Raw genomic sequence first — 11,516 nt, 5'->3', positions numbered from 1 at the left:
TTTTCTTCCCAGTGCTTCCAGAGGGAAAGGAAGGGTGGATGAGGGGAGGGAAAGGAAGAGAAGGGGAGGGGAGAGGGGAAGAGAAGAGGACAGGACAGCAAGTGCAAAGGAAGGCAGGGGAGGGGAGGGGGGAAAGGGAAGAGAAGGGGAGGGGAGGAAAAAGAAGAGAAGAGGAGGGGAGGGGGAAGAGAAGAGGACAGGACAGCAAGCGCAAAGGAGGGCAGGGATGGGAAGGGGGGAAAGGGAAGAGAAGGGGAGGGGAGGAGAGGGGATAGGGGAAGAGAAGAGGACAGGACAGCAAGTTCAAAGGAGGGCAGGGGAGGGGAGCGGGAAAGGGAAGAGAAGGGGAGGGAGGGGAGGGAGGGGAGGGGAGGGGAGGGGAGGGGAGTGAAGGGAAGGGAACGAAAGAGAAGGGAGGTGAGCAAGGGAGAGGAAGAAAGGGAAGTCTAAGAGACCAACAGTAGTGGAGGTGGGAGAGAGTGCTTACTGCCTTCCATATACTCAGCTTCTCATTTTGCACCCATCAGTTTGTTTAACCCTTTCTGTACACAGTGAATGTCACCGTATTGAACAGTCGAGAAAACCAAGCCTCAGAAAGAGGAAACACCATGTTTAAGGTCATGTGGGTTAGGACAGTGCTAAGATTCGAACACCAATCCACAGCCAGCCAGCTTCCTACAGTCAGTTTGGCTTCTGGTCCTTGGTGTCCATGGGTACACGCTTTGAACAGGGCTGCTAGGCTGGGCCCCTCTTACTCAACAATGGCCCATTCTTCTAAAGCTCCCTCACCTGGCCCTCTAGAATCCCAGAACTCAGAACATAGTTTCAGAGGCAGCTGTGACCTCCATGTGCTCAAGCAGGAACTCCCTTTCTGCTCCTGGGTTTCTTGGGCTCACTCATTAGCAGACAGGTCCTGCTCTCAACACAAGAGGAAACTTAAAGCCTTCTCCTCAGACTTCTGCACCCTCCCTGATTGCCACAGGGCTGACTGCCCCAGCTCCATGTGGCCTGACAGCCCCGAAAGTAATCCAGCTGCTTGCAGGTATGAGCTTGCCAAATAACACCACTCTCTGATTGACAAGCCTGCCTTGGTGACCTTCCTTTTGTAGGGTGTATTATATATTAAAGATGCAACACATTAGGGCCAGTACAATGGCTTTATAGGAGCAGCATGACCCCACCCCAGACCTGTTTGGATTTAGACCCAAGCATTAGTATTTGTAAACAAACAGAACAAAACTCTTGTAAAAACCTTACTGTTTAGTTGTTAATTGACCCACTAAAATAGGACTTGGGGCTTGTAGTAAGAATTAAACGAGGCCATCCATACACTCACTATTCACGGAGCATCAAAACAGGTCCAGGCGTGGTTCTAGGAGGTGGAGAAGCAGCTATGAACAATGCTATTTGTGCATTATCTGAAATCTTAGCGCTTGGGAGGTTGAGGTGGGAAGATCATGAATATCTAATCAGCTTGGCAAAAACAAACTGGAATATGAAATAAACACGGGTGCTTGGGGGGCCAGTGTGCTCCAGATGGAGGTGAATGAGGCCGGGTGGCTTGAGAAACCTTCCCTCCTGAGAGCTGGTATCTGAGCTGGGGTGGCCTCTGGTGTCCATGGTACATACTCTCAGCAGGGGCTTCAACACTCAGCTCTGGATGATCAGGAGTGAGATAAATAAGTCCTAGGCAGAGGCAAAGTCCTGGGTGGAGTTGGGGAGGGGCCTAGGTCACAGGGCATTAAGGACAAGGTCTAGAGACACTGCAGCCAAGAGACTAACACAAGGTTTTGGATGATTCATGCTGACAGATCATGGGAACCTTTCCAGAAAGAGAAGCAAGTTGGTCTAGTTCATATTAAAAATGGTGGTCTCTAACTGCTGTGAGTGTGTGTCAGAGGACTGAGGAATATAAAGAATAGATGACCAGCAAGCATCACATGGTCTGGATAAGAGCCAATGGTGGTTGCGATATGGAGGTCTTGGTGGAATCCTGGTAGTGAAAATCCCACAAAGGGGCTTAGGAACACCTTTTCAGCATCTGCTATTCCTACCAAGGAACAGTCACTGTCCCCTGAACTGGGGGCTGATATTGAGTCTGAGTTTGGAATTTTTAGGACTGAGCAGGAAGGATGCTGGCCACAGGAGCAAGCAGGCACAAAAAGAATGAGGTCCACACCTAGGTAACAAGCGGGCAAGGCATTGGCAGAGAACAGCTGAGGGCACAGTGCAAGCAGGGATGCAGCTCTTGATGGTCTGCCAGAGATGACACAGAGCCAAGCCTAGGTTTCAGGGGACTCTCAGTAGAAAGAGCAAAAGGGCAGCACGTGATGGCTGGGAGGAGGGTTTACATTCTCTCCACTCCTGGAGAATGTACAGTTCATTTTATTTGCTTGCTTTAGTCACGTGTTCCCTGAACAAAGCTTTCTACCACCATCCTCCCTTAAATGCTATGCTGTTCCTTTCTTCCATCATTTTCCAGTCCTTCCTCCCTGCTCTTGTTCCCAGCTCTTATCAGCACCTTCTTTTTTGTCTCATCTACTTGTTTCCCAGCAGAACATAAAGACTCTAGTCTGTTTCATCCACTCCTGTGTCTTCTGTGCCTAGAAGGGAAGGCAGCATGGCTCATGACTTGAAAAAATACATAGTGAGCGAACTAATGAATGAGTGAATGTGCTGGTTTGAATAAAAATGGCCCCCACAGGATCAGGAGGAGTGGCACTACTCAGGGGGTGTGGCTGAGACTATTCAGGGGGTGTGGCTAAGAGTACTCAAGTAAAGAGTTGAAACAACAACAGTTTAAGAATCATCTGGAACCTTTGAAGCACATAGATATTTGGATCTTGTACTGGTTAGTTTTATGTCAACTTGACATGAGCTAGAGTCATTGGGAGGAGTGAGTCTCAGTTGAGAAAATGCCTCAATAATATTGGGCTGTAGGCAAACCTGTAGGGAATTTTCTTAATTAGTGATTGATGGGGGAAGGTCCAGCCCATTGTGGGTGATGCCATCCGTGGGATGGAGGCCCTGGGTTCTATAGAACAGACTGAGCAAGACATAGATATCAAGCCAGTAAGCAGAACTCTTCAGTGGCCTCTGCATCAGCTCCTGCCTCTGGGTTCTTGCCTGGTTTAGTTCCTATCCTGACTTCCTTCAGTGATGAGCAGTGATATGGAAGTATAAGCCGAGTAAACCCTTTCCTTCAAAGCTTGCTTTTAGTCATGGTGTTTCATCATAGCAATAACTAAAAGACAGGACTGTGGTGGCTTGAATAAGGACAATCCCCCCCTCACTATAGATTTATGTGTTTCAATGCTTGGTCCATAGGGACCATTAGGTGGTGTGGTTTTATTGGAGGAGGTATGACATTGTTGGAGGAAGTGTGTCACTGTGGTGTCAGGCTTTGAGGTCTCCTAAACTCAAACTCCAACCCAGTGTGGCACACAGTCTTCTCCTGGTTGCCTTTGGATCAAGATGTAGAACTCTCAGCTCCTCCAGCACCATCTGCCTGCATGATGCCATGCTTTGTACCTTAGAGATAATGACTAAACTTCTGAAACTGTAAGCCAGTCCCAGTTAAATGCTTTCCTTTATAAGAGTTGCCTTGGTCATGGTGTCCCTTCACAGCAATAAAACCCTAAGACACGTTGGTACCAGGATCTGGGGTTATTGCTGTGATAGGCTTGAGCATGCTTCTGTCCAGAGGCAAGCAGATTTCAGGAGTTTAGATTAGGAAAGCAGTGGGATGCTTTAAGTGGGACTTCATAGGCATTCCTAGTGGGAACATGGAAGACAGTAGTGCGGAGGTGATTTGAACTGTGGGGCCTGGCTCAAGAGGTTTCAGAGGAGAAGAACGTTAGCCTAGACGTAACCTAGATGTAACCTAACGTAACCTAGAGACTGTTCTTGTGATATTGGTGAAGATATGGCCGCTTTTCGCCCTTGTCTAAGAGTCTGGGGGCTAAAATGAAGAGATTTAGATGAATTGCGTTGACAATGGAAATCTTGAAACATCCTAGAATAGACGCTGACTTGTGGTTCACGCTTTTGAAGAGTTTTTTTTTTTTTTACCAAACATAGCAAACCGAGAAAGGAAAAATACAATATATATGATTCAAGGGTTAAAGGAAGTGGTCTGGGCAGAGTTGGAGGGGCAGGAGGCATCGTTAGTATTGGTAACGGGATGGTGGGAGGAGACCGGTCAGAGGTTCACTTTGGGATTCTGCAGTGGCACTTACTCTACAAACTTCTCTCCAAGTAGCTAGAAAACCCAGTGGTTTCCAAAGGTCTGTGTTTGACTCCAGGTCTCGATGAATAGGAGTTGTTCTAGTGCCCAGGGGTTGAGGTTGCTCAGACAAGCTTGTCTTTTGCCAAGCTGTGTACATTGCTGCAGTGCCTGCATGCTCCAAGGTCCCCATCAGTGTAGGTTTGAGAAGAGATATGCTTCCTCTGCTGCCCCCTGCAGGCCATCCATGGAACTGCTTTGGACACCTTTGCTGCTGGTGGCTGCTTGCCTCTCAGAGGTCCTTGGCTCACCAGAGATAGACACGGGCATCAACATTTCCCAGCCTTTGCACATCCTGGAGGATCATAACTTAATGGTGCTGACTCCCGCAGGCTTGACGCAGACGCTGAATGAAACCCGCTTCCTAATGGTGATTTTCCGTGAGTATTTGGCTCTGGCAATGAAGGGTGATGCCTGTCTCATTGAGTTGGGGGACCATAGGGCTTCCATATACTATCAGATGGAAAGAAAACACAAAAATACGACAGGCACTCAGCTGGACATTGGCCTGTCCCTGTAGGAACCCAAAATTCTGCTCACCAATAGCTGTTCTGTCACAGGGGAAGGCTAACGTCTTTTTTTCTCGAACCCTCTACTACCGTGATACACCCTCAACTCCTGCTTTTACATTTTTAAAATCACTCCAATAGCAACCAATATGAACACTTCAAAGTATGTGAACACTTCCCTTCACATGAGCAGCGATTATTGCCATCTAAAAGCAACAGTCAATTAAAGTCATTAAGTTCCCATCTTTGAGTCTATCAATACACAACTGAATTCAAAATGAGTTTTTGAAAACTGGCAGGCCTTCTAAAGTGACCTTTTGGAAAATCATTTTGGAGCAGGCTTATAAGCGTTTTCCTCAGAGGAAGTTGGAAGTTGGGCTTTTTATACAGGAGAGTTTTGGGGAGATCTCAGCCGCTCTCAAATCCTTGGCCAGCCTCTCATCTTTCTGAAGACTCCAGAACTCAAGGTCAATGCTTGGCAGAACCTTTCCTTCTCAGCTCTCAAGCTGCCTGCGTCTAAAACAAACTCCAGTATTTTGGATTTGGTTCTGAGAACCTGTTTCTCCTAACCTCCTGTGTGCACCGATGACACCACCACCCATTCAATGTCAAAGTCAGAAACCTCAGGGCCATCCCCAAATTTGCTGTAGCCTCATATAGACTGTATCTCCATACTCTATTGTTTCTGCACCCAAAGCTCTGTGGTCCCCATCCCTCTCCATACAGTCTGTCATTGCAGGCCTCGGTCTTACCAGTCCCTGCCTGAGACCTGAGGCAGGCTCCCCTATGGATCCCACGCGCCTTCTGCGTGTTCTCTATAAAGCACCCAGAGAAACGGGTTCCTAGAATGCAGCTCTAGTTGTCAGAATGGAATGTTCTGGATCGAGTCTCTGGGCCGTTTGTCCTGCATGAGGTTCTGTAGCATCCTCCCTTCAGTTTTGCACTTGGACTGTGAGATTTAAGTTTCTTGTGAGGAAGTGTTTTCTCATGCCCATGTAGCCTGGGGAGGACTCTTTCCCACTCTTCTTCTTAGCCTTCCTTCTTAGCCTACCCTTTGCCACATCATACCAAAAGCACTTCTAAACTTGCATGTACCTTACCCGTGTCTATTCTTAGATCTGGCACTGTTGAGACACGGTAGGTCTTCACACATGTCAAATGATTGACTGACTGACTGACTGACTGAATGGATGGATGGATGGATGAATGGATGGATGAATGATAATTTCTTGGGCTCTCATTTTCTCTGTGACAATTCACCTGAATTGAGTCAAAGAGAGAGGGAAAGTTCACTTTTTGGTGGAAAGTGATCAAGGAAAGATTTAGAAGTCATTGAATTAGGGCCATTTACCACTTGCCCCTAAGGCTAAGGTAGCAAGAATGTGTCTTGGGGTTACAGGAGATACTGCTGGGGATCACTATGAAGATGGTCATTGAGACTGGGATAATGGTGATACTTGGTGATGATGGAGGTAATGATAGAGAGATGGTGATGGATAAATATAAGAATGGCAGAGGTGACAACAGTCCAGGTTAGCCTTGATTGCCAACTTGACATAGCCTAGAGTTATCTGAGAGGAGAAGCCTCAGTTGAGAAACTGCTTAGTCATATTGGTCTGTGGGCATTCCTATGAGGTATTGTATTCATTATTAATTGATATAGCAGGGTGAAAACGACTGTGGAATGTCTCACCATTCCTTGGGCAGGGGGTCCTTGACAAGCCTGTAAGCAGTGTTTCTTCATGGTTCATGATTTCGTTCCTGCTCGAGTTCCTGCTCTGACTTCCCTCAGTGAAAGATTATGACCCAGAACTATAAGGCAAATAAATTGTGTTTTCTCCCCAAGTTGCTTTTGGTTAGAGTGTTTTATTATAGCAGAACAGGAGTAACTAACACGGAATAGAGTTTATTATAAAGAGAGTGATATGCTGGGATCATTCTGGCCCTGCTGTGGATTCAGGATGCTAAACACTGGCCCCCAAGATCTGGCTGCCACCAAGCAGCAGATCCTCAGTTTCACTAAGTGATGCTAGGTAACCTTGCTCCCCAAGCCAATAAAAGGCTAAATAAAGCCTGGGATTGGGCAGTTGATAAAGGGAGGCGGGTTTTCAGTTACCTGCCTGGGAAGTGCAGGTAGAGTAAGAAAGAAAGAAAGAAAGAAAGAAAGAAAGAAAGAAAGAAAGAAAGAAAGAAAGAAAGAAAGGAAGGAAGGAAGGAAGGAAGGAAGGAAGGAAGGAAGGAAGAAAGAAAGAAAGAAAGAAAGAAAGAAAGAAAGAAAGAAAGAAAGAAAGAAAGAAAGAGAGAAAGAGAGAAAGAGAAAGAAAGCAGGCAGGCAAAAAAGGAGAAGGTCGCCATGAGAGGAGATGGACCATAAGCACGTGGCCAGGAGACACAACGAGTGACAAGGGACATATGGCTGGGATGAAAGTTAGAATAGCTTCAAAACCTCTCCAATATAGGCTTACATCCTGTAAATAAAATACCTGCATTGTATGTCTTTTAGAAAAGCTAGCTACAATTTATAGTTCTTTTTACCATGATGTTGACGGAGGTGATGATAATGGAGGTGATGATAATGACGGTAGAGATTAAGATGTAGGAGATGACGATGATGATGATAGAAGTTATAACGATATAGATGGTGATGTAGATGGTGGAGGTGGTAGTGGTAGTGATGGGCATGCTAACAGTGATGATGATTGTGGTGATGAAAGGGTGTTGATGATGATAGCTGTCATGGTTTTAACTATGGCAGTGATGATTTTTAATGGTCATTTATCAAATACCCACATTGCAAATATTGTACTCAGTACCGCCATCCCCGTAGCTACATTGCCTTCCCGGAACTCATAGGCAGGAGAGGAGAGACAAAATCTTCAGAAGCCTGCGGTATATCCTGTGGCTAAGAGTATATGGAGAAAAGAAAGGGTGGGTGGAACAGAAGTCTGAGAGGCCTATGCCCATGGAAGCACGGACTCCCTTACCTCCACTTCAGACACCCCACTGAGCCGTGTGAGGTATCTCTACATGCTCCACCATTTGGCAATCATCCCAAGACTTCCCCTGCCTGATCATAAACTCAAAAGCATGAGCCCAGCATGACAAAGTCCACGGGGAAACTGGGAGAGGCCATTGATTAGAGCCACCGGCAAAGAGGCCAGAGCTTGCTGCGGGCACTAGATGGGTGTGATGAGGGTAGCAACGGTGATGAAGCAGATAGAAACCTCGATCCACGTGGGAGGCACAAAGTCTCTGCCCCCCATCCACGTGTGTGGATGTGTTTAATGAGAATGATCACTGACCACTCACACTCAGGATCCAGCGCTGAGCCAGTGACTGGCAACCGGGCCAGTGCCGGCTGTCCCAGGCTTTGCTTTATGAAACATATCTGTCAGAGTGACCTTGACCACAGTTGGGAGGTGACCTGCGCTCTCTCAAAGTGTGCCAGATGGAAAAAATAGAATGTTCTGGCTTGAAAAGGAAGCTGTTTCCCCCAGCCCTGACTCAGCACACACCTCTGCTATGTGGCAGTAGGGACCTGCAGTCTAGCCATGTCATCAGGTGGTTTTCCATTTCGTCTCCTTCCACTCCAACGAGGACAGCCCATGCCATGACCAAGGTCAGTTCTCTGAGGCTGGTTTTAGTAAAGAGCCCCTACCTCACCTCGCTGCCCAACTGTGTGAACAGCCAAGGATCCCAGAATATCAGATACTTTAACAGAGTACCAGGTCCCTTTGGCTACCCCATTAGCAAGGTGGTGGGATCAGAGAGGGGAGGGAGCATCCAGTGTACCCTGCTCCTCACACATACCTCACTTGAGTTTCCAGAGGCACAATAATTGCTTAGTTCCAAGGCATTCCACCAGATGGCGCAAATGAGCTATATCACTAGCCCTTAATTTCTGATCAAAGAAAAATTTACACCATTTTAATAACAGCAGTAATTAAAATGCATTATGTCTTTACTATGTGATAGGAATTACTCTAAGTGTTTTTACATACCTAGTCAAAGTTTAAAAATACAGGAGTGCTGCAGCCAGCTTGAGTGTGTCCTGTACCAGAGCCTTAGACAAGAATGGTTTTGATGTACCTTCATATAAAATGGGATGATAATAATAATAATAATTAATAATAATAATGATAGCATCTACCTTATAAGATTATTGAAGGGGGTAATAGCCTTAGTACCTGTAAAAACCCTTATAAAATACTAAGCACCCTGACTGTTAAATTAATTTCACTTGATTCTGATAATATCCCAAATCAACCCATTTTATGATGTATTTGTCACTCCACCTGTCACATTTGTAAAACCTACTCCTTAGCTGTGAACACTGGGAAATCCAGGGGCTCTCAGGACAAACAGGACGAGAAAGGGAAGGGGAGAGAGAAGCCTAGTCTATCTTTATATTGCTTCTTCCAGACAACCCATCCTTAAAACAGTCCAGGAAGCTGGCCAAGGAGCTGGGCAAAGCCGCAGAGATCTTCGGGAAGGGCAAGAATGGCTTGGGCTTTGGCAAAGTGGACATCACCAAGGAGACGGAACTTCAGCAGGAGTTTGACATCACCCATGCCCCGGAATTGAAGCTGTTCTTTGAGGGCAACAGGTTAAAGCCCATCAGCTGCAAAGGTAATGGTGACTGGGGTTCAAGTGATCCCATGTCCATGGGAAGCCATTGGCAGGCAGTTCAAGGCTGGATGTGGGAGACTCTGGTCCACATGCCTTTCATGACCTAGGTTCTTTCCATTTGTTGCTCCATCTCAATTTGAGTCCTGGAGCCATCTCCCTTTTCCTTGGTATTCAAATGCAGGAACTCACCATAGGTTGTGAGCGTGGCTTGAGAGTGGTGAAATCACTCCCATTTGCAACCCGTTGGCTGGAATTCTGATCCATGCTCCCAGTCAAGTGCAAGAGAGCCTAGAAATCTGGTTCAGCTCTGTCTAGAAGGAAACTGGGACTGGGTGAGCATTCAGCCGCTCCTGCCACAGGTTCTCAGCCAGGGAGGGGAACATGAGTTTTAGACTGCAAACCAGAGCTCCTTTCCAATTCTACTTTCTGCTGTAGAGGGTTTCGCCAGGGAAACACTGCTGGCCCAAAGAGGAGGTTGCCAGGGGCTAGAGACATAGCTTTGATAGTAAAGTGTTTGGCAGGGACCCAGGTTTGATCCCCAGGATTCCCGTGGAAAAAATGCAGGATTGGTGACACCTTGTAATCCCAGAGCTGGGGAAGTGGAAATGGGCAGGTAATGGGGCTAGCAAGCCATCGAGGCTAGCCCATTTGGTAATTTCTAGGCTAGTGAGAGGCCTCATTTGAAAAAAAAAAAACGGTGACCACAGAATATGTGTGGTTGATCTCTGTGCCTCTAAATGCACACGCACACAAGCATGTACATACATGCACATAAACAAGAAAGACTGCAGGTATTAGAGCAAAGGTGGGGTTTCTACCCAGTACTTTCTCTCGAACCGTCATTCATTGCTTTATTTGATGACCAATCTATTTGCAAACCCATTTACTGACACCTTACCATGGTGATGAAGATGTCTGGAGAATCATGTACCTTAGCATGTGACATGGCTGATCCTAATTTTTAAGTGTAAATAATTATGGGATGTGTAAACAGATACTAGATAGACTGGGGCAGCGGGTGGATGGGTGGACTCACTGATGGATGGAAGAATGGATGGATGTTACAATACTGGGTAAGCCTGAAGGAGCTCAGCAGGAGGGCACTGAGATAGCTCAGTGGGTGAAGGCATTTGCTGCCAAGACTGAACCCGAGTTCAATTCCCACAACCCACAGGGTAGAAGAGGGCACTCGGTGCCTGTGAGCTGTTCTCTGACCTCCACAAGCAAGCTGTGGCACACACTCTTGAATAATTCATAAATTAAGTGTAACAAAAGAACTGAGAGCAACCTCTACCATGCCAGTAGAATGGCACCATGGTACATGTGTTGAGGGGCAGACTCAGAAAGCAGGCACTGCCTTTTACACGGTTTGACACTTCTGAAGCTTTCTTCTAAGAAGCGAGCACAAGAAAAGTCCAGGAGCTAAATAAGCCAAACAAATGAGCCAGCCCACTTCAGGAGATGGAGAGCAAGTAGGGGGTTTAGCTTTGAACAAACCTAACAGAATCGTGCTGCCTGCCGGAGCTAAAAAATAAGAACTTAGGAGCAAGGGAATGCAAGCTCATTGCAGTTCTCAAGATGCTCACAAGAGGGCGTGAGAGAGACACTGGGCGGGCTGGCTAGGAAAGCGCTTCAGAGGGAACTTTATGTAACAGACCAGGCAGGGCAATAGTCCAAATGGAGGGTAGTGTGCGGAACCAGAGGAGGGATGTGGCAAGAGGGATGGGATCTGATTGCTAGGGATGCTGAGCAATGATCCTCAACAACAGGGGTTCATCCATCCCACGCAAGGGGTAGATGATGTCTTGGCTCCAGGGAGACGGTGAAGAATGAAGCAGGCCTGGTGTAGTTTGCGCAAATATACACCTGCTTGTGGCATCGCTCAGGTGCTAGCTTGCCCTTCCTTGTTGAAGGACAACTGAGACCTGATTCCATTGAGAGATGACAAGATGATTGTGGTGTGGCTTCTACACTCTACGTGAGGTTGGTGGAGAAGGTACTGAAGGACTCCTGTGTCTGGGATGTGACAATGAGTTGTGAGACCACCTTTGCCATGCAGGAGGTTTCCATCTCCTCTTCCAGGAAGTCTTCCC

At 46.9% G+C, this 11,516-nt stretch overlaps 1 protein-coding gene across 5 annotated transcripts in view; it reads left to right on the top strand.

The window, feature by feature from the left end:
• The window catches only part of Pdilt (protein disulfide isomerase-like, testis expressed), a 42,451-nt gene that overhangs the window by 4,740 nt on the left and 26,195 nt on the right, over nucleotides 1–11,516 (top strand). For 3 of the 5 annotated variants that reach the window (XM_030242994.1, XM_030242995.1, XM_006508214.2), the window contains 2 exons: nucleotides 4,466–4,665; nucleotides 9,217–9,423. In XM_030242994.1, coding sequence (XP_030098854.1) covers nucleotides 4,473–4,665; nucleotides 9,217–9,423 — 400 coding nt within the window. In that variant the 5' untranslated portion in view covers nucleotides 4,466–4,472. Of the gene's footprint in view, nucleotides 1–790; nucleotides 1,043–4,465; nucleotides 4,666–9,216; nucleotides 9,424–11,516 lie in introns of those variants that run through there. The other 2 variants (XR_001777999.1, NM_027943.1) reach the window with 2 other exon arrangements.

This window comes from Mus musculus, chromosome 7 (assembly GCF_000001635.26).
Source record: "Mus musculus strain C57BL/6J chromosome 7, GRCm38.p6 C57BL/6J".
Classification (NCBI taxonomy): domain Eukaryota; kingdom Metazoa; phylum Chordata; class Mammalia; order Rodentia; family Muridae; genus Mus; species Mus musculus.
This window is presented reverse-complemented; position numbering and strand designations above follow the sequence as displayed.